Here is a 20,732-nt window from a genome sequence, read left to right as displayed (position 1 = left end):
TCTCTTGAAGCCGTCTGGAACTTACTTTGTCTTTGAGAAAGCGTTTGGTGTTTCTTGCAATCTCTAACCTCTTGGGTCTGGGAAGACACAGAGTATGAGATATAAGATCCCATTGCAGGCCGAGCCATTGGAACTTCGATTTTGGAAGAAGACGGGACTTCTTGAAGTTGATCTGGAAGCCTAGAGATTGAAGATAATGGATGACTTTGTGAGTGGCTTTTAGGCAATTTTGGGAGGTGTCTGACCAAATGAGCCAGTCGTCCAGATAGGCTACTACTTGAATCCCTTGATTCCTGAGTTCCTGAACAGCGACTTCTGCTAGCTTTGTGAAGATCCTTGGGGCAATGTTGAGCCCGAAAGGCATCACCTTGAAGGAGTAACTTTTGTCCCCTAAGCGAAAGCCTAGGTACGGACGGAAGTGTCTCGCTATCGGGACGTGATAGTAGGCGTCTGTAAGATCGATAGAGGTGGTGACGGCCCCACGGGGAAGTAAGGTCCGCACCTGCGAGACGGTAAGCATTCGAAACTTGTCGCATTGAATGGACAAGTTGAGAAGGGATAGATCTAGAATCACTCTTCTCTTGTCTGAATCCTTCTTCGGGACACTGAACAGCCGACCTTGAAACTTCAGATGTTTCGTTTCTTGTATGGCATTCTTTTGTAAAAGTTCCTGGACAAATTCGACCAGGTCCGGAGTGGAATGTTGACGAAATTTGTTCGGAGGAGGAGGTCCTTGAATCCAACTCCACCCTAGTCCCTTGGAGATGATACTGAACGCCCAGGGACTGAACCTCCATTTGTTGCGGAAGGCATAGAGCCTCCCCCCTACCTGCTGCACCTCAGTATTGGTTTGAGGAGTTGCCTCCACGTCCGCCTCGGAAGTTCTTTCCTCTGCGAAAGGCTCTTCCCCTGCCTTTGTTCTGGTTAGAGCCACGGTGGTAGCCTCTACCTCTACCATAACTCTGGGAAGAGCTATGAGCCTCGTAGGACTGGTTAAAGGCAGGGGAAGTGGCGGAGGCACCAGAAAGCTGGCTCTTAGGTAGCAGAACGGTGACATAGTCATCCGAAGGAGCCCGAGAGGTGGAAGGCTGTGCAGGGGCAACAGAAGATGGAGGAAGAGGCAGCCGGAAGTTGGATGAAGCACTCTGTTGTTGCCTGAACTGGGTGGAGGTATATGGTCTAAGCTTCTTCCTACCCCGGGCTTGATAATTTGCGGGGTCATACTTGCGTTTAGGGGTCAAACCCCAACGGGCTTTAAGGCTCTGATTAACCCTAGTGGCCTCCGCCAAGACTTCCTCTACGAGATCCTCGGGGAAGAGATTTGAACCCCAACAGGAGGACCGGATGAGTTTATTAGGTTCATGCCTAATCGTCGCCTCAGCTAGAACATGCTTGCGACATCTGCGTTTAGCAGTAGCAAAGTCATATAAGTCATAATATAACGACTGTAGCGTAGCCTTGTTGAGAGACTTAAAAATACTCTCCGTATCGTAAGTCAAGGCTATCGACTCCGTGGATGTGGCCAGGTTTAGAGTACGGCCCACACGTAGGCGGGAATCATATTCCTGTTTAATGAGAGATTCCGGGAGACGGGGAAGCTTCTCACTAAACAAGACTGAGGCACAGTCTGCTGCAAGCTTGCCGGAGGTAAAGGTGGTATGGACGTTGTCCCAACACTCAATACCTGAGGGAAGAAGGAGGGAGATTGGATCCACCTCTCGGATGGGAGGCAAGGGCTTCTCCTCCAGAGCATATTGAAAGGCAAGCTCTGCCACCTTATTGACGCATGGAGTCAAGGTGTTCTTGTCCATTAAGAACATCGTAAAGGAGCTTTTATGAGGCGTCAGCATGGTGTTAGTGCAGCCGATGTCATTCAAAAATCTGGCCCAAACAGATTGGGCTTGCTCCTTCGGGAAGATGACCGTCTCTTTGGGGACCTTGTCTAATCGGACTAAAGCTTCCTCGGTAAGTCTGGCATAACCATGAAATGGAAATGCCAGACCCGGAGGAAAGAATTCAAAGTCCTCTAGAGGGCGAGTGCCAAGGCCCTCCAGAGTCAACATTCCGTCTGAGAACGGGGAATGAAGAGCCATCCGCCAGGGGTTGTTCTTGGCAAACGGCGGGAGCTTAGAGGCATCCGGTATGAGAGAGCTTTGGACTCTCTCCGGAGCTCCTTGCTCTAAAGCCCCAATTCTCTGACCGAAGTTAGAGAACATCGTGTCCATCCTCGACTGCATCTCCGAAACCAACTTTTCCTGCATCTCCGACACGATGCGAAGCATAGCTGATTCGGAAAGGCCCGGGCTAGCAGCAGGAGGGGCGGAAGGAACTCCCGGGTCGTGAGACTTAGAGGAGGAACCAGAGGTCTTTGAAGACGGGTTCGTACCATGTTTAGAGCCATGAGAAGTCTTGTGAGGCTTGCGAGCTTTGGGTAAGGTCCTTGAAGTAGACTTATCCTTAGGGGGAACCGGGTATGAACGTTGAGACGAATCACGGTCCCCAGAAAATCCAAGAAAGGAAGAGCGATCAGAAGAAGAAGAAAGAGCGGGGCTGAGGATAGGAATCTCAGCGCCGGACACACCTGCCTCACTTACCACCCTACCTGTATCCGGCTCGTCTAGCAACATTGGTTCGACGTCCAGGTTCATGGAGGCAACATTGTCCTCCAGACCTCCGGGGGCGTCCGATGGATCTTGCTCTGGGTCGATGAGACCCGTTATAGTGGCATCAATGTGGGCAATGATGGGAGCTGCCACATGCCTAGCCACAGCAGCTGAAGACTTGGCGTTGGGGTAAACCATGGTGCAGTAGTCCTCAGATAGGACGTACGGCCGCTTAGACTTTACATTCCGGGCAAAACCACCAACCCACACCTTCAGTGTGGCCCGAGCCGCAGACTTTTGCTCCGGGGATGCCTGAAATAATAGTGGGAATTATAAAAGGGAAACTCCCAATGGTCCTTCAAGACCATAGATATCTTACTAATAGTAAATAAAATAAGAAGGCAATATAGCCAACGGGACTCACCGAGTCAGAACCAAGGGTAGTGATGAGGTCGAAGCAAATCACACAGTTATCCGGGTGCCATACCACAACGTCTTCCAGTTGAACCCCACAAGGGGCGTGAGATCGGCAGACGGAGTGGCCACAAGGCTGGTGCAGAACAGCTGCACAGGCCGGCGTCAGACAATGCACCATCTGTAAAAAGAATAGTATATGAGAAACTGTAATTCTCTTAATTAGGGGCGGGTCTGGAGGACCCGGGCCTAACATAGGTCTAACACAAGATTAGAGCCTAACTGTACTATTCTATAAGTGGCCTAACATAGGTCTAACACAAGAATAGAGTTTAACTGTACTATTCTTTTAAGTAGGGCCTAACATAGGTCTAACACAAGATTAGACTGTAAAAAATAAAATAAAATTTTTTTTTTTTTTTTTTTTTTTTTTTTTTTTTTTTTTTTTTTTTTTAGGGGCGGGTCCGGAGGACCCGGGCCTAACATAGGTCTAACGCAAGGTTAGAGCTTAACTATAATATGCTTACATAGGGGCGGGACCGGGGGTCCCGGGCCTAAACATAAGTCTAACTTGAAACTAAAGTATAGCCATCCATTCCGGTCAAGCCGGGAGCATAAAAAAGGATGCAAAAACAAGGAATTAAGACACATAGTATCTGATTTCCCGGGGTGGGGTAGACCCCGGGCCGGGAAATAAAGGTATATTCAATACCAATTCCTTTAGGGACTCCGGGGTAGTGATCTGTCATATATAATCATCATAGGAAATGTTATAAAATAATAGGGGGGCGGAACTGTAACTAAGAACTGCCAATCGAACCCGGAGGGTTTCGTATAACATAAGCCAGAATGAAAAGTGAATATAAAATAGGGTACACCGGGATCCAACTCTGTAGACCGGTGGCCAACCAGACTAGACAGAGACTAAACCGCCGGGCCACCCGGAGGACAAAGTCCATAAACACTTAACTACCCCCTCTAAAAGGAGGGAAGGCAACGGTCCCTTAGTGGAGGGGAGAAGCCTAGCCTCCCACCTAGCTAGAGGGGGAGCGTGGGGGAGGATCACGTGATACGAGGCAGCAGGGCTACCAACTGACGATCCCCAACAGACAGATCAAACGGAGTAATGGCACAAATATTCATTATAATAATAATAAAAGCGTTAAATATATGAATAAACACATAGAAAATTTTTGGGCAAGGCATGCAACATAAATAATTAAATCGCAAAAGACACACCTGATGGCTAAAATAACATTGCCGCCTTAGCACGGTCGGCAGCCATAGCGATACGTAAATGATATCGGCCCAAAAATTGAACCACGAGGATTCTAAACGCTAAATAATGAATATTCACAATAACAAATAATATTTGATAATAAAAATAAAACACATAGTAACACCGCAAGTGAAAATTAAAAGCTCTCAAAAACAGGAGTACCAACTGTAGTGAAATCAAGCAAGATCGGTATGAACGAAGAGAATAAACTCCTATAATATAAATATTAAACGATCTAGGTTGCTCAAAACACAGTAAAACCCAGCTTGGTACTTAACTTGGACGGTGTCTCCTGGGAAACCGACGAAGAAGCCATAATTCACTAGAAAATATCCAAAAATCGAGAGCACTTGAAAAATGCGGGTTACTGCACAAGTCGTGCTAAACGGAGTTGGGTTCTGAGCGGATGCATTGTAGTAGTACCGAGTGAGGTTGAACGGCTCTCCTCTATTGGGGTTCTCTGTCGTGGATTAATCTAAATAGTGCGGGACCTCTGGAATATACGCCCAATTTTATACCGACACCAATAGGTGAGCGAGCTAGTTAACCTAGCACTCCTTTACATTTTTTCTCTGGTATATTTAGCAGTAAATTACCTAAGAATAAGTGCTTAAATGGAGCTTATTCACTGGGCGGCACAGGTTCGAGCCCAGAAATTTATTTTTTATAAGTTTATAATAATTGAAAAGTTAACCGAAGAGGCCTAAAAAGGCGGAGAGATATAAAATAAATGGATCTATAACGTGTTAAGCAAAATTACCAAAAACCTAAACACACTTCCGTCTAAGGGAAGGGTCGGCCATTTAAAAGTGAAAGAGAGTCCATACTCTCTTCGTCACCATAATTAAATCTATCGAAAACGAATTCAAGTTTGAAATGAAGATAAAACCCCTGCACAGCGAAAGCTCAAAACTGGAATAGTGTACTTCACCAAATCGCTGTGAAAACAAATCCAGTTAGGGACGGAGTATTTAGTAGGTCCTGCCATTGGCACGACAGAGGAAAAATTGGTTCTTGTTGACAAGAAGTACCTGAGTACCTACTCGACAGATGGCGCTGTTGTTGTACACCCCCACCTGTATAGCGATCGCTGGCGTATCCCGACCGTAGGTTTTTTCTGTCGAGCAACAGAGTTGCAGGTACACGATCATCGGGTAAGATTAATATTGAAAATTGTATTTTTCCTAACTATACAAACCTTAGCTATTTAATAGGGGTATTACTTTCGGCGTAGCTGAAATGACAAGCCATTAATTTTCAACGGGAGTTTACTACCCACACTGCTAGTTAGCAGGGGTAGGCGAGGGTAGCTTGCTACCCCCCCCCCCACTCACACACCTGTGCTTGAGCTCACTTTGCTTGGAGGTAGGACTTCAAGGGGGATAGGGCTGGCGGGCAAGTTTGGTTAAATAGCTAAGGTTTGTACAGTATAGTTAGGAAAAATACAAATTATTTACGAATTTGTTATTTGTTCCGTAACTGGAATACAAACCACGCTATTTAATAGGGGTGACTCGCCCATTAGGAAGGGTGGACGTCCCAGCCAGTCTGGCTTTTGGCTTTGCCCGGGGACTCCTTATTTAAGTGTGTAAGCACCCAAGAAATAAGGAGTCCCTGCACCTAGCTAGAACCTTGCTACGCAAGGTCTGCGGCCTTCGCAAGCTGTGTGTGAAGGTATGAAGAAGTGTGACTCGTCCTAGAAAGTTACTCTGGAGTTCTTTAGATGGAAACTTGTAGACTAGGACTTTCCCAATACCACCTCGTCAGGGTATGGGGACGTAACAGTATTAATCTTAATAATAGGAACACAAGGGAGTATGGTTTACCTGCAGTGGTTTGAGGTCAGCTATGCAGAGAACCCAGGATGCTGCTTTCCCAAAGAGAGGGGATGATGAAGAAAAGAATAAGAGCCAGTCAAACCTTTTCATTCATGCAGACTAAAACCGGGTAACAATGCCCTCAACCTTCTGTCAATTGTCCAATAAGGAGCTTGAGGTTTTAAACCAGCTGTTGTGCAGCCACCACAGGACTGATAGAGAACATATCAAGTCTCCTGTGGGTCATGTCTTGCAGGTAGTAGGATGTAAACGTTGTTTGACGTTTCCACACCCCAGCTTGAAGAACCTGTGTCACTGAAAAATTTCTTTTGAAGGCCAGGGACGTAGCTATGCCCGACATCATGTGCTCTGGGGCGACGTGACGGAGGAGGGTCTGGATTCAGTGCCAGGTCAATGACCTTGCGAATCCATGAAGAGATAGTGTTCTTGGTGACCCTCCTCTTAGTCCTTCCTGTGCTGAAGAATACTGCTGGCACACGAGGACGGGTTGCGGCTGTTCTTTTGAGGTACAGCCTCAAGCTCCTTACTGGGCATAGTAAGAGATGGTCTGGTTCATCTGTTACAGTACGGAGACTAGAAATCCGGAAGGAGTCGAATCGAGGATCCGCTACTCCTGGATTCTGAGTCTTAGCAATAAACTCAGGGACGAAGCTGAATGTTACTTCCCCCCATCCCCTTGAATGGGCAATGTCATACGAGAGACCATGAAGTTCGCTGACTAGCTTGGCCGAAGCCAAAGCTAGCAGGAATACCGTCTTCCAGGTTAGGTGGCGATCTGATGCCTGGCATAATGGTTCACAGGGAGGTCTCTTAAGAGACCTGAGAACTCGAACCACGTTCCATAGGGGAGGTCACACTTCCGACTGAGGGCAGGTAAGTTCATAACTACGTATGAGTAGAGAAAGTTCTAGCGATGAGGAAATGTCCATTCCTTTCAGCCTGAAGACGAGACTTAAGGCTGAGCGATAGCCTTTCACTGCCGAGACTGAAAGGCGCATTTCTTCATGCAAATACACGAGGAACTCCGCTATTGTTGGAGTAGTGGCATCGAGTGGAGAGATACCCCTTCCACGACACCAACCACTAAACACTTTCCACTTTGCCTGGTAGACTGCTGCTGAAGACTTTCACAGGTGTCCAGACATCCTGATCGCAACTTGTTGCAAAAATCCTCTCTCAGAGAGAAGATGCTGGATAGTCTCCAGGCGTGAAGCCGTAGTGAACCTACGGCTTTGTGGAAGATGTTGGCATGTGGTTGTTTGAGTAGATTGTGTCGTGGAGGGAGTTCTCTTGGTGGCTCCGTTAGGAGTTGCAAAAGGTCCGGGAACCATTCTGCGTGATGCCATAGCGGAGCTATGAGGGTCACTGAAAGATTGACCGATGTTCTGGTCTTGTTGAGTACCCTCCTCATCAGACAGAACGGGGGAAAGGCGTAAACGACGATGTTGTCCCACCGTTGTTGGAAAGCATCTTGCCAGAGAGCCTTGGGGTCTGGGACTGGGGAACAGTACAGCGGGAGCCTGAAGTTCAGGGTCGTTGCGAAGAGGTCCACAGTCGGAGAACCCCACAAAGTCAGGACCTTGTTGGCTACTAGATGATCCAAAGACCACTCGGTACTCACTATCTGAGATGCTCTGCTCAGGTTTAAGGCGAGCACATTCCTTTTGCCCGGAATGAAGCGTGCCGATAGTGGTATCGAGTGGATTTCGGCCCATCTCAGTATCTCAACTGCTAGATGGGGTAGTTGCTGCGAAAAAGTACCTCCTTGTTTGTTGATGTAGGCCACTACTGTGGTGTTGTCGCTCATCACCACCACAGAGTGACTTGCCAGGTACTGTGGAACAGTTGAAGGGTCAGAAAGACAGCCTTCATCTCTAGGAGATTTATGTGGAGGTACTTTTCTGACTCTGACCAGAGGCCTGAGATCGTGTGGTGCAGCACGTGGGGCCCTCACCCTTTTTTGAAGCGTCCAGAAACAGCATCAAATCCGGGGGGAGGACGAGAAGATCCACGCCTTTTCGTAGGTTCTCGTCTGCCACCCACCACTGGAGATCCATCAGTTCTGCAGGTCCCATGGGGATCTGGATGTCCGGGGAGTTGTACGCTTGATTCCACCGGGACTTAAGTCGCCACTGGAGGGATCTCATCCTGAGGCGACCATTGGGAACTAGACGGGCCAGCGATGAAAGGGGACCGAGGAGACGTAACCACGATTGGGCTGGAAGTTCTTCTCGTCTGAGAAAAGGTCTTACGACCTTCTCAGCCTTGCTATCCCGTTGTCTGATGAGAAGGCTTTGTGGAGAGTGGTGTCTATAATCATGCCTAGGTATATCAGTCTTTGAGTGGGAAGCAGTGAAGACTTCTCGAGATTTACCATGATCCCCAGATCTTGGCAAAGTCTCAGAAGTTTGTCTCGGTGTTGAAGAAGGGTTGACACCGAGTCTGCTAGGATTAACCAGTCGTTCAGATAACGGAGGAGACGGATGCCAATTCTGTGTGCCCAAGAAGATACTAGGGTGAACACTCTGGTGAAGACTTGTGGTGCTGTGGAGAGACTGAAGCACAGAACCTTGAACTGGTACTTTCTGTTGTCTAGGCTGAATCTTAAGTACAGTACTTCCTTGAGGACGGATGGACTGGGATCTGGAAGTACGCGTCCTTTAGGTCCAGTGTGCACATGAAGTCTTGCGGTCTTACTGCTAGTCTGACTGTGTCCGCCGTCTCCATGCTGAACGGAGTTTGTTTGACAAACTTGTTCAGAGCCAAGAGGTCGATGACTGGTCTCCAGCCTCCAGACGCCTTATTTACAAGAAAGAGTTGACTGAAGAAGCCTGGAGATCCGTCGAGGACCTCTTGGGGAGCGCCCTTCTTCAACAGGGTCTGGACTTCTGCCTGAAGGGCTTGCCCTCATGCCGATCCCATGGCAAGGGAGTTCAATGACACTGGATTCGTCGTCAGGAGAGGTAGAGATGTTATGAACGGGACGCGATATCCTAGACTGATCACGGAGATTGTCCAGGAATCGGCCCAGAGTTACTTCCACCTGTTTGAGCAACTTTGTAGGCATTCCCCCACTGGTGGACATGCAGGGGGACTGCCTATCCTAGCGTTTGCGGCCTCGGCTGCTCCCTCTAGGATTCTTGCCTCCCCTGGAGGACTTTTTGCCTTTCCTTTTTTTGACAGGAAAGGGCTTAGACACCAAGGTCTTCGCTGCTGTTGTTGTCTTAGTGGTCTTGACTGGATGGGACTGCTGTAGTGCTAGAGGCTTATAGGGCTTGGATGTTAAAGCCCTATAAAAGAGGGAGTCTTGATGAGACTTCCTCCACCTCTCAGCAGCATGTTCCACATCCTTAGGCTTGAACAAGACGGATCCCTCTAGGGAGGAATGTCTGAGTCTATTGATCTTGGTGCTAGGGACCTTCTGATGGAATCTCTCAGCTACTGCATCAAGACATTTCAGGATGGTATTTGCCCACAAGTTCGAGAATTGGTGGGCCAGAAACTCAATCGTGCGAGAACCTGAGAGAAGGAAGGTTTCCATAGCTTTCCTGGTACGTTCTTTGGAGAAATCCTCAGAACGTATCAGGATACCTAAGGTCCCCAACCAGATATCGAGCCACGAAGTGGCTTGCATGGCACACTTCGCAACTTTCTCCTGGTTGAGAATCTCGGATACCGAGAACGAGACCTGCCGGTTGGAGCCTCACTCAAGAGGGACTCCCCTAGTTAGCTCTTCTAGCGAGTGGTGAAGAGGAAGAGCTAAACAAGGCTCCTCAAGGATCTCGAAGTACCTCCTCTGATGTACGCGAGGAGGTGGGAGGAGCTTGTTGGTGGCACCGGAACGGTTGGAGGAGGACATCTCAGAGCTGTTGTGAGATCTTGTCCCTGGTACTCTTAACCCCTTGAGACCAGGGCAGTGCTGCACTGGTCTTGGAGGGTTTCTGAGTACCAAAGACACAGTCCAAGACCATGTCCTTGCCCTCTCGAAGAGGGATCTCTGGGTCGGAAAACCCATTGAGAGCCCTCACAAGTCAGAACTTGCCAAGATGCATGTTCTGACTCTTGCTGGTCTCCTCCTGCTGTAGGACTTGCAGCGAAGTCTCCTTCTATCCCAAAGGCTCTTCTTGGGGAGAGTCGCGGACATTCCCTGAGTGGCTAGCTGGCTCCATCCTAGTCCTAGTAGAGGACTTTGGCAATGTTTTGGAGTCCATAGATTCTTTCCTGGGAAGGATGTAAGACTCCAACATTGACGAGGGTGGCATGTTCCTTTCAATCCCCGACTGAGTAGACCCCTCGGCGCGAGGAGAGGTTTCCTCCATTGGTGCGATGGGGGAAAGTCTCTCCGCGTAATTCCCTTGGGGACGGGAAATCTTCGTCCAAAATGGAAGGAGAAGCAGTCTGAGGAAAAGAAGGAACCTGCCTCGAAGGTCTGCGTGGAGTCAGTTTTGCCCTTGGGGAAGTGACCGTGTCTGAAAATCCTCTTTTTCTCTTCAAAGGGGTAGAAGAAGCCATGGTTCTGTGTCCCAATTCAGAGAGGACAGGCTTGAAAGCCTGCGTTACGGCTCTGATCAGTGCACCGAACCAGGGCTGTTGGCTGACAGATGCGCTGTCAGACAAACCCCTGGAAGGGACAGGGATTGAAGGATCCCTGGGAGGAGTCCCCATCATTGGTGGGTTCGCCTGTGGTGGCTTTGGGATCCTGGATCCCTCTGGATGTTTCCCTTCTCCTACAATAAGCGGTGGTATGCGCTTGCGGGGAGGGGAATGAGGCGATGGCGACCTTGCCATGCGTAGTTCAGTAGTCTCGCGTACGGGAGGATATTGACGCTCGCGCGCGGGAGGATAATGACGCTCGCGCGCGGGAGGATATTGACGCTCGCGCGCGGGAGGATATTGACGCTCGCGCGCGGGAGGATAATGACGCTCGCGCGCGGGAGGATAATGACGCTCGCGCGCGGGAGGATAATGACGCTCGCGCGCGGGAGGATAATGACGCTCGCGCGCGGGAGGATAATGACGCTCGCGCGCGGGAGGATAATGACGCTCGCGCGCGGGAGGATATTGACGCTCGCGCGCGGGAGGATATTGACGCTCGCGCGCGGGAGGATATTGACGCTCGCGCGCGGGAGGATATTGACGCTCGCGCGCGGGAGGATATTGACGCTCGCGCGCGGGAGGATATTGACGCTCGCGCGCGGGAGGATATTGACGCTCGCGCGCGGGAGGATATTGACGCTCGCGCGCGGGAGGATATTGACGCTCGCGCGCGGGAGGATATTGACGCTCGCGCGCGGGAGGATATTGACGCTCGCGCGCGGGAGGATATTGACGCTCGCGCGCGGGAGGATATTGACGCTCGCGCGCGGGAGGATATTGACGCTCGCGCGCGGGAGGATATTGACGCTCGCGCGCGGGAGGATATTGACGCTCGCGCGCGGGAGGATATTGACGCTCGCGCGCGGGAGGATATTGACGCTCGCGCGCGGGAGGATATTGAAGGCTCGCGCGCGGGAGGATATTGAAGGCTCGCGCGCGGGAGGATATTGAAGGCTCGCGCGCGGGAGGATATTGAAGGCTCGCGCGCGGGAGGATATTGAAGGCTCGCGCGCGGGAGGATATTGAAGGCTCGCGCGCGGGAGGATATTGAAGGCTCGCGCGCGGGAGGATATTGAAGGCTCGCGCGCGGGAGGATATTGAAGGCTCGCGCGCGGGAGGATATTGAAGGCTCGCGCGCGGGAGGATATTGAAGGCTCGCGCGCGGGAGGATATTGAAGGCTCGCGCGCGGGAGGATATTGAAGGCTCGCGCGCGGGAGGATATTGAAGGCTCGCGCGCGGGAGGATATTGAAGGCTCGCGCGCGGGAGGATATTGAAGGCTCGCGCGCGGGAGGATATTGAAGGCTCGCGCGCGGGAGGATATTGAAGGCTCGCGCGCGGGAGGATATTGAAGGCTCGCGCGCGGGAGGATATTGAAGGCTCGCGCGCGGGAGGATATTGAAGGCTCGCGCGCGGGAGGATATTGGGGCTCGCGCGCGGGAGGATATTGGGGCTCGCGCGAGGGAGGATATTGGGGCTCGCGCGAGGGAGGATATTGGGGCTCGCGCGAGGGAGGATATTGGGGCTCGCGCGAGGGAGGATATTGGGGCTCGCGCGAGGGAGGATATTGGGGCTCGCGCGAGGGAGGATATTGGGGCTCGCGCGAGGGAGGATATTGGGGCTCGCGCGAGGGAGGATATTGGGGCTCGCGCGAGGGAGGATATTGGGGCTCGCGCGAGGGAGGATATTGGGGCTCGCGCGAGGGAGGATATTGGGGCTCGCGCGAGGGAGGATATTGGGGCTCGCGCGAGGGAGGATATTGGGGCTCGCGCGAGGGAGAATATTGGGGCTCGCGCGAGGGAGAATATTGGGGCTCGCGCGAGGGAGAATATTGGGGCTCGCGCGAGGGAGAATATTGGGGCTCGCGCGAGGGAGAATATTGGGGCTCGCGCGAGGGAGAATATTGGGGCTCGCGCGAGGGAGAATATTGGGGCTCGCGCGAGGGAGAATATTGGGGCTCGCGCGAGGGAGAATATTGGGGCTCGCGCGAGGGAGAATATTGGGGCTCGCGCGAGGGAGAATATTGGGGCTCGCGCGAGGGAGAATATTGGGGCTCGCGCGAGGGAGAATATTGGGGCTCGCGCGAGGGAGAATATTGGGGCTCGCGCGAGGGAGAATATTGGGGCTCGCGCGAGGGAGAATATTGGGGCTCGCGCGAGGGAGAATATTGGGGCTCGCGCGAGGGAGAATATTGGGGCTCGCGCGAGGGAGAATATTGGGGCTCGCGCGAGGGAGAATATTGGGGCTCGCGCGAGGGAGAATATTGGGGCTCGCGCGAGGGAGAATATTGGGGCTCGCGCGAGGGAGAATATTGGGGCTCGCGCGAGGGAGAATATTGGGGCTCGCGCGAGGGAGAATATTGGGGCTCGCGCGAGGGAGAATATTGGGGCTCGCGCGAGGGAGAATATTGGGGCTCGCGCGAGGGAGAATATTGGGGCTCGCGCGAGGGAGAATATTGGGGCTCGCGCGAGGGAGAATATTGGGGCTCGCGCGAGGGAGAATATTGGGGCTCGCGCGAGGGAGAATATTGGGGCTCGCGCGAGGGAGAATATTGGGGCTCGCGCGAGGGAGAATATTGGGGCTCGCGCGAGGGAGAATATTGGGGCTCGCACGAGGGAGAATATTGGGGCTCGCACGAGGGAGAATACCGGGGCTCACACGAGGGAGAATACCGGGGCTCGCACGAGGGAGAATACCGGGGCTCGCGCGAGGGAGAATATCAGGGCTCATGCACAGGAGACTGCGGGCGCGCGTGCGAGAGACTGTTAGCGCGCGCGCGTACGAGAGACAGTTGGTGCGCGGGCGAACGTGCGGGACTGTTGGCGGGCGCGGTTACGCAGGATTAATACATTGAGTGCGCGGGCGTGCAGGAGAGAGTTTGCGCGCATCTATACCAGCCGTAGGGTGCGCGTGCGCAGGAGAAATATCCCTAGCGCGGGCGCGCAGTTGAATCATGTGGGGCGCACGGGAGCCCGAGAGAACGTTGGCGCGCATCCTTTGGAGAGGATGGGCGAGCGTGCGCAGGGCGCGCGCGGGAAAAGGTTGGCGAGCAGGTGAGCGCTGGCGCGATGGTACTGGTTGGCGCATGGGAGAAGCCAGCATTGCTGACTTCCCAGAAGTACTACTCTCAGTAGATCGTTGGCGCGCAGGTTTTTCCTGGCGTGTATGATGATGAGCAGCATGGCGCACAGTAGAGTTGGATGTTGGGCGCGTATTTGCGCGGGCAGGAGACTGATGGCGCGCGGGGAGAGCGCCATTGCGCAGGAAGTTGATGGTGCGCAGCTGGGCGCGTAGGTGAGTGTTGGTGCGCAGCTGGGCGCGGGCGCGTAGGAGTGTGTTGGCGCGTAAGCGTAGGGCGCGCAGGCAAGACCTGGAGAACGTGGGCGCATATGCGCATGAGGGCGCGCATAGCGCGTGATGGAGCTATGCTCCTGTTGGAGCGTATGCGCGTGTTGGCACATACGTCCTTGATGCCCTGTGTTAGGGTTTAGTGATAGGGCCTGACGAGCTACTAAGGAGCGTTCGTCAGGTCTTGTTGGTGAGTAGCGCGTATGTGGTTGGCGCGTGATAGCGTGCTTAGGTGGAGCCTAGTTAGGACCATGTAGAAATGGTGACAGCAGGTCGGCACGTCTGTCGGATGGAAGGTCGACGTGTCCTTTAAAAGGACGACCTTCCACCGAAGGAGATCGCGAACGATCGGCAGAAAGGTCCAGGACCAATGCAGGAGCAGTAATGGATGATTGGTCTCGAGGCTCCTCTGCGGTGGACTGCATCGAAGATGTTGAACCAAAGAGGCGCCTCCTCACAACAGGTGAAGGAAGGCCTCTAAGGCGAAGAGGAAGGCGAGCCTTCCAATGAATGCGCTCTCTGGGGGCCGTTGGATCAGCAAGCTGACCTTCTGCAGTCATCTGAAGAGGAGTCTCTGTAAGTGAACTCCCCCAAGGGGAAGAAACACTAGCAGGAGAGACTGACGATGGACTTTGTTTCTCCCTCGTAGGTTGAACAGGAACGGGAGAAACTAAGCTGTCCGCTATCGTAGAGTTTGGAGAGGCAGAGGTGATGGGTGATACCGCATTGGATACCTCTGACACCACAACGTCGACAAGAGACAGAGGATCAACCTCTGACGGTGACGACGATTGCTTGACAGCGGCACCCAATCGGATATAGTTAAGAAAAACCTCCTTGGAGGGCAACCCGTAAGCCCCAAGGAGGACCAAAGCTGAAATAAGGAGGTTAGTGACATATCCTCCCCCAGGGGGAGAGGTGGAGCTGCTTTGTTAGGGGAAGCAACGTCATCTCTCGAGTCCCGAGGTTGGAAAACAATACAGTACATCGGTCTACGCTACCACTCGACGGTCTCTCGAAAGAGACCGACCGAGTGGGAGCTTCAGAGGAGGTTTGGGCAACGGAAGAAAAGGCCTTGGGTTTTTCTCCTTTCGAAGAAACCTTCGAAGGAGAAATATCCTGTTTGGACTTCTTCCATCGTCGCGAAAACCTCTCCCACTAGGAGGTAGACCACTCCCTACACCTGTTGTTGCTATCACACCGTTGGCCCCTACAAGAAGGACAAAGGGCGTGAGGATCAGTCTCGACCGCCGACATGAATGTTCCACAGGGGCGGTCGGGAAACCCAGGGCAGGTGCGCATGATCGCAGAGGCCAACTTCACATATACAGAACTAGAAAAAGAAAAGACAAAAGCAATTAAATGGCTGCTAAATGACGGCGAGGATGAGAGCGGACACGTCCAACCACCATCTGAGCCGAGAGCAAAGTGAGCTCAAGCACAGGTGTGTGAGAGGGGGGGGGTAGCAAGCTACTCTCCCCTATCCCCGCTAACTAGCGGTGTGGGTAGTAAACCCTCGTTAAAAATTAATGGCTCGTCATTTCAGCTACGCCGAAAGTAATACCACTATTAAATAGCGTGGTTTGTATTCCAGTTACGGAACAAACACACTATAGTACTCCTCCAAGGATGAAATGTAGTTACTTTATGTTAATCCCAAGTATGACATGGAAAATCTAGGCAAATCTAGGCGCTAATGAGAGCCCCGAGAGCAGTCCTGGAAGGTTAGCTGTTCCCGTTTCCAGTCAGGAGCGAGCTTGCAAATTTCCTAATGCATGGACTGGCCACCTGGTGAAGGAATCAGCAACAGTGGATCTCGTTTCATACATGTGCAAGGACGTGAGAACATAACCAGTGACACAGTAGTCACAAGCACAACGATCACAAGGTAACTCATCACATAGTACCCGAGGATCCTATTCCCGGCCATGTTTAACACATTACTCATAAATGCAAGGAGGCTGAGCTCTACAGATAGCAGCACCCTTAAATTTGAATAACAGTGGGAGTGCTTGGTCCAGTATGAGACTGAACACAGTGCTACGTACCACAATACATTCACTGTTTGGGTCAGTTCTTGATAACCCACCATCCATCTCTCGCGTACGAGAAGAGAGATCAGGCGAGCGCCTATGAAAAGGAGAAATAGGGTTGAGCCCTTCCTCCCGACCGACAATGCGGGTGCTCATTTCAGTACAAGATCAAGCACCAGAAAAACGGGTGAGTAAACTTTTGTATCACATATCGAGAAACCTTCCCTGACCGAGTTCGTTCTTGGTACTGTACCACACCATATCTCTCTCACAGAAGTGGGGAGAGACAGTTGGAGTCTTAAACGTCTCCAGTCGGTAGGAATTTCTAGACTTCTTTGATAGTTTCGATTTCTCCATAGAAGTAGCAATGTCCTAACGTCACCAGTCGATAGGAATTTCTAGACTTCTTTGATAGTTTTGATTTCTCCATAGAAGTAACAATGTCCTAAAAATCTGAGAGAGAGAGAGAGAGAGAGAGAGAGAGAGAGAGAGAGAGAGAGAGAGAGAGAGAGAGAGAGAGAGAGAGAGAGAGAGAGAGAGAGAGGAGAGAGAGGAGGAGAGAGAGAGGAGAGAGAGAGAGAGAGAGAGAGAGAGAGAGAGAGAGAGAGAGAGAGAGAGAGAGAGAGGAGAGAGAGAGAGAGAGAGAGAGAGAGAGAGAGAGAGAGAGAGAGAGAGAGAGAGAGAGAGAGAGAGAGAGAGAGAGAGTGTGTGTGTGTAGCAGTGTCCTAAGAATATGAGGAAAATGAGAGAGAGGAGGAAGAACTAGAAGAGAAGTGCAAAGGGTTCTTCTTGCCAGCTTTCTTTGGGGTCAGGGTCTTGGAAACAAGCAATGATGCTCTCATTAAAAATGAGGCTCCAGGGGCTTTACTTCGTCAAAAGCAGTATAGACTGCACCAGGCCCCAAAGCTTCACCAAAAGCAGCATAGACACCACCAGCAGGTGCAACACCTTTCAGCACCCTCCACAGGTGCAGCAGGGGTCAGGAAACCACTACAGGAGTAACCTTTGATGTCCTGAAAGCGACAAAAACATTTTTTCCGCCGATGGAGCAACAGCATGTCCAAGGAAGGCCAACTTCCTGTGGATTAGACTGTAGTACAATTACATGTAACAAGGGGATGACTGGGAAAATTACGAAACTTGCCCAAGAAGCCCTTGATCACTAAATATCAACAAACCGTGATCCCAATAGCCTACTTAACGCTGCAATGTTGACCTCTTTCATTTATTCCTTAATAGAAATACTTACAGTAGGGACATAGGCCTATCATCAACAAACTATATCATGTAAAATTTTGAATGTCAAGGTAGATCAGGTGGGTATTATTTACAGGGCTCAGGGTAATGTTAATAATATATGATAAATTAATTTCTGGAGAAATTGGTATTTGATATAAAAAAATGGATGGATGCTGGATACTTTGGCATTTTTTCTTTATGATTAATGGGGCTGGGACACAGTAAGTTAGGTATCGATCAATTAAAATATGAACACTATTTTGGAATCAAGTCCATTTGTTTACCTATAAGACTCATGAATTATTGCGCATATGTTGGTTTCAAGTGCTTTCTGTGTTTTTGCAAAGATGTACTCATAAGCAAGTTTTTTTAACCAATTAAGAGCTTCCAAGTATTTATGCACAAGTTCGCAGATACTGTTTTGCAACAGCCATTTTTTCCACCTTTCCCTTCAGTTTCAGCATGACTACCATCAAAAAAGATTTCCAAAAAGGAAGTACATTTTATTTTTAAATTTTTCCTACTCTCTATAATGTGTTTTATGCATTTCTGACCATGATTATCGGGGCAAACCACCTCTGTTTATGAATTTTTAGACCCCTTTATATAAAGACAATTATGGGGGACCCCATTGTGGAATCTGTGTTTTTGGGTGGGAAAATGCCAACAACAAGTGATTTGCAGTGATAATATTGGTAGGAAATGCAGAATAAACACAAGATAAACGGATAGAAAAATATATGGTTCATGTAAGTGGCTGAAAATTAAAGTATCATAATTATCTATGATTCAATTACTGTCATTATAATGGTTTTTCCTCCACCGTGGCTCATTATGCTCACAAAATTAACATTTCATCACTGCTCCTATATTCTGACAAGCAGCACATGTTGAGCTGTGTTAGTAAGCCCTGTGGATCATTATTTCAGGGTTTTTTTTACTTCCACAAACAACAACAGCTATGCAATGAAAGAATGTTTTCATCGTAATTAATTGCCGACATAGTTGAAATTACAATAAATTTATAAATAGATTGTACTTCCCTCTTGGAGATATCTTTATGTGATGGTGGGTGAAAAAATGGGAACTTGTGAATAAATATTTGGAAGCTGTAATTGGTTAAAATAACCAGGTAATGATTACGTCATACAAAATCTGAACAGCTGGCAAAATCAAAAGCCAGCAACACATGTGCAATACCTCACCATCAGTCTCCCAAATATAAACAATGGAGTTAAGGTAAGAATTAGCTTTCACATTTTAATCAAGCGATATGAAAGTTATTAATGACCGAGCCCCTATTAAACATACTGTATAGAGAAAAATGTTTCACTAGCCAGCAATAGTTCATTTCTTATAGCGAATTCCATTTTCGCTAGTAATTAAAGTATCATATTAACCAAACGCTCTCCGTTCAGTATACTGTATAGCTATTGTTGTTTATCTGAAATAAAAAAAATCCACAAAATAATGACCTAAATGAATGGTGTGTGCAGCACATTGATGTACTGGTTACCAGAACAGAACAGTGAAATTATGTTTATTTTGCGAGCATAGCGAGTCACACTGGAGCAAAACCATAAGAGATGTGATGTGAATAATAGATCATTATACTTTAATATCCAGCCACTTACATGAACCACATATTTTTCCAATTGGTTAACTTGTGTTTATTTTGAATTTCTGACCATTAATATTGATGCAAATCACTTAGTTTTTAGTTTTCCCCACCCAAAACCCATGTTTCCCACTTTGACTCCCCATTATTGTTTTCATTAGGGGGCAAGTAGGAAAACTCAAGAACGGGTGGATTTCCCAAATATTCAAGCTCAGAAATGGATAAAACACACAATAATGAGCAAGAAAAATATATGGTTCGTGTATTTGGCTTGAAATTAGAGTACCATATATTTACCCTATTTCCCTTGTATAATGTTTTTTTTTCTGTTTGTCCCAATGAGCTACAAAGACTCCAAGGATTCATGGTTTCCTAAAAAATCCCCTTAAAGTAGCCTTTGCAGATTATCAGACAGTTATCCCATCCATAAAATAGGAAAGTTCAATTGCAATTTATTAAACCAGAGAGATATGGCCAAATTTAACATAACTCTCCAACACCACCTAACCTAACTCTACTGCTAGTTTGCAATGTTCCACAAATTAGTTCACTAGCATTAATTGTAAAAATATGTAAAACAATAAACAATCGAATAAATGGGGTATAAATTCCTGGTGAAAAACTTTAATAAGAGTGAAATAAACTAATCAAAAAGGAAATTGGGGCCCTAGATAAGCAATCAACTACCCAAATACAATCTAGTAAAAACTTGTTTAGGCTAACCAAAACCGGCACGCTTGGCTACTGTATATTGTCAAACTGACAATATACACTTCAATAAAGGTTAAGTCTATACTACGTTATGTTTTAAAATCAATAAATTGACAACCTTCAACACCTGTAACCACAGAAGGTATTACCTGGGTAAATTATTAGTTACCCACCGGCCTACGATTGAGCCAAAGTATCTAACGTTGCTTCACAAGTACTTATTTATTAATTATCTTTATTTTAAATAATTCTGAATTGTTGGTTATTGCAATTACCTTGGCAGCATGAGATAATCGAGTCCATACTGTGGTTTGCATCATTTTGGTGAATATATGTCCGTCAGTCAGCTGTTTCGTCGTCGGTTCCCTTCAGAGCCCAAATATAACAGAGGCAGTCAACATCCATCATGTGATCATAATAGTACTAAATTATGCAATTTGATTTAATTCCATAATATATTATGTAACAATAATTCATGGATATAGATAAATATTTCATAATCATAATTTAGACTATTATCTGCTTTTAAAATGAAAATGAGGGAAAATATGAAAAGTACTCGAGGGTTTTTATATAACGTTATTAGTAAAATGAAACCTTTATTTCTTTGGCAACAATATGCTTTTTCTCATGTTTCGTTTTTATATTTACCCTCTCGACCCTGATCTGTATTATCTTAAGCTACTTAGAAAACGAAAACTAGGCTACATTTGGGGCTTATGAAGATATATTGTAAAATGTGTAAAAGAGATACTTGACTAAAAAAAATAGATAGGCTACAAGTGACAGTCATGTCTTCACGATTTATATGACATGGGGTCACCGGAAACAGCCAAATGTTATTGAATGATTTTAAGTTTCATGTCACAGTGTTATTTTTCTATAGTTTTCATTAATAAGTTATTTTAAGGCACTTTATCCATAATTTCGAGCACCTTAGTTTGTTGAAAATTCAATGTCGTTCTATCGTTTCGTTTATTTCATCAAAATTCTTAGATACCAATATAACTACTATATTAATTCCTCTTATTCTTGCCTTATAGACATCAAATGG

The 20,732-nt window shown here is 48.5% G+C and overlaps 1 protein-coding gene across 1 annotated transcript in view; it reads right to left on the bottom strand.

Moving 5' to 3' along the window:
- LOC137652273 (dihydrolipoyl dehydrogenase, mitochondrial) overlaps nt 1-20,105 on the bottom strand; it is a 94,849-nt gene extending 74,744 nt beyond the window's left edge. Inside the window, exon 1 of the mRNA XM_068385564.1 lies at nt 19,954-20,105. Within this exon, the coding sequence (XP_068241665.1) occupies nt 19,954-19,998 (45 nt within the window). The 5' untranslated portion in view covers nt 19,999-20,105. The remainder of the gene's footprint in view (nt 1-19,953) is intronic.
- Nucleotides 20,106-20,732: the final 627 nt, after the last annotated feature.

Source organism: Palaemon carinicauda, chromosome 13 (genome assembly GCF_036898095.1).
Source record: "Palaemon carinicauda isolate YSFRI2023 chromosome 13, ASM3689809v2, whole genome shotgun sequence".
Lineage (NCBI taxonomy): Eukaryota > Metazoa > Arthropoda > Malacostraca > Decapoda > Palaemonidae > Palaemon > Palaemon carinicauda.
The sequence above is the reverse complement of the archived record's forward strand: the minus strand, read 5'-3'. Positions and strand labels throughout refer to the sequence as shown.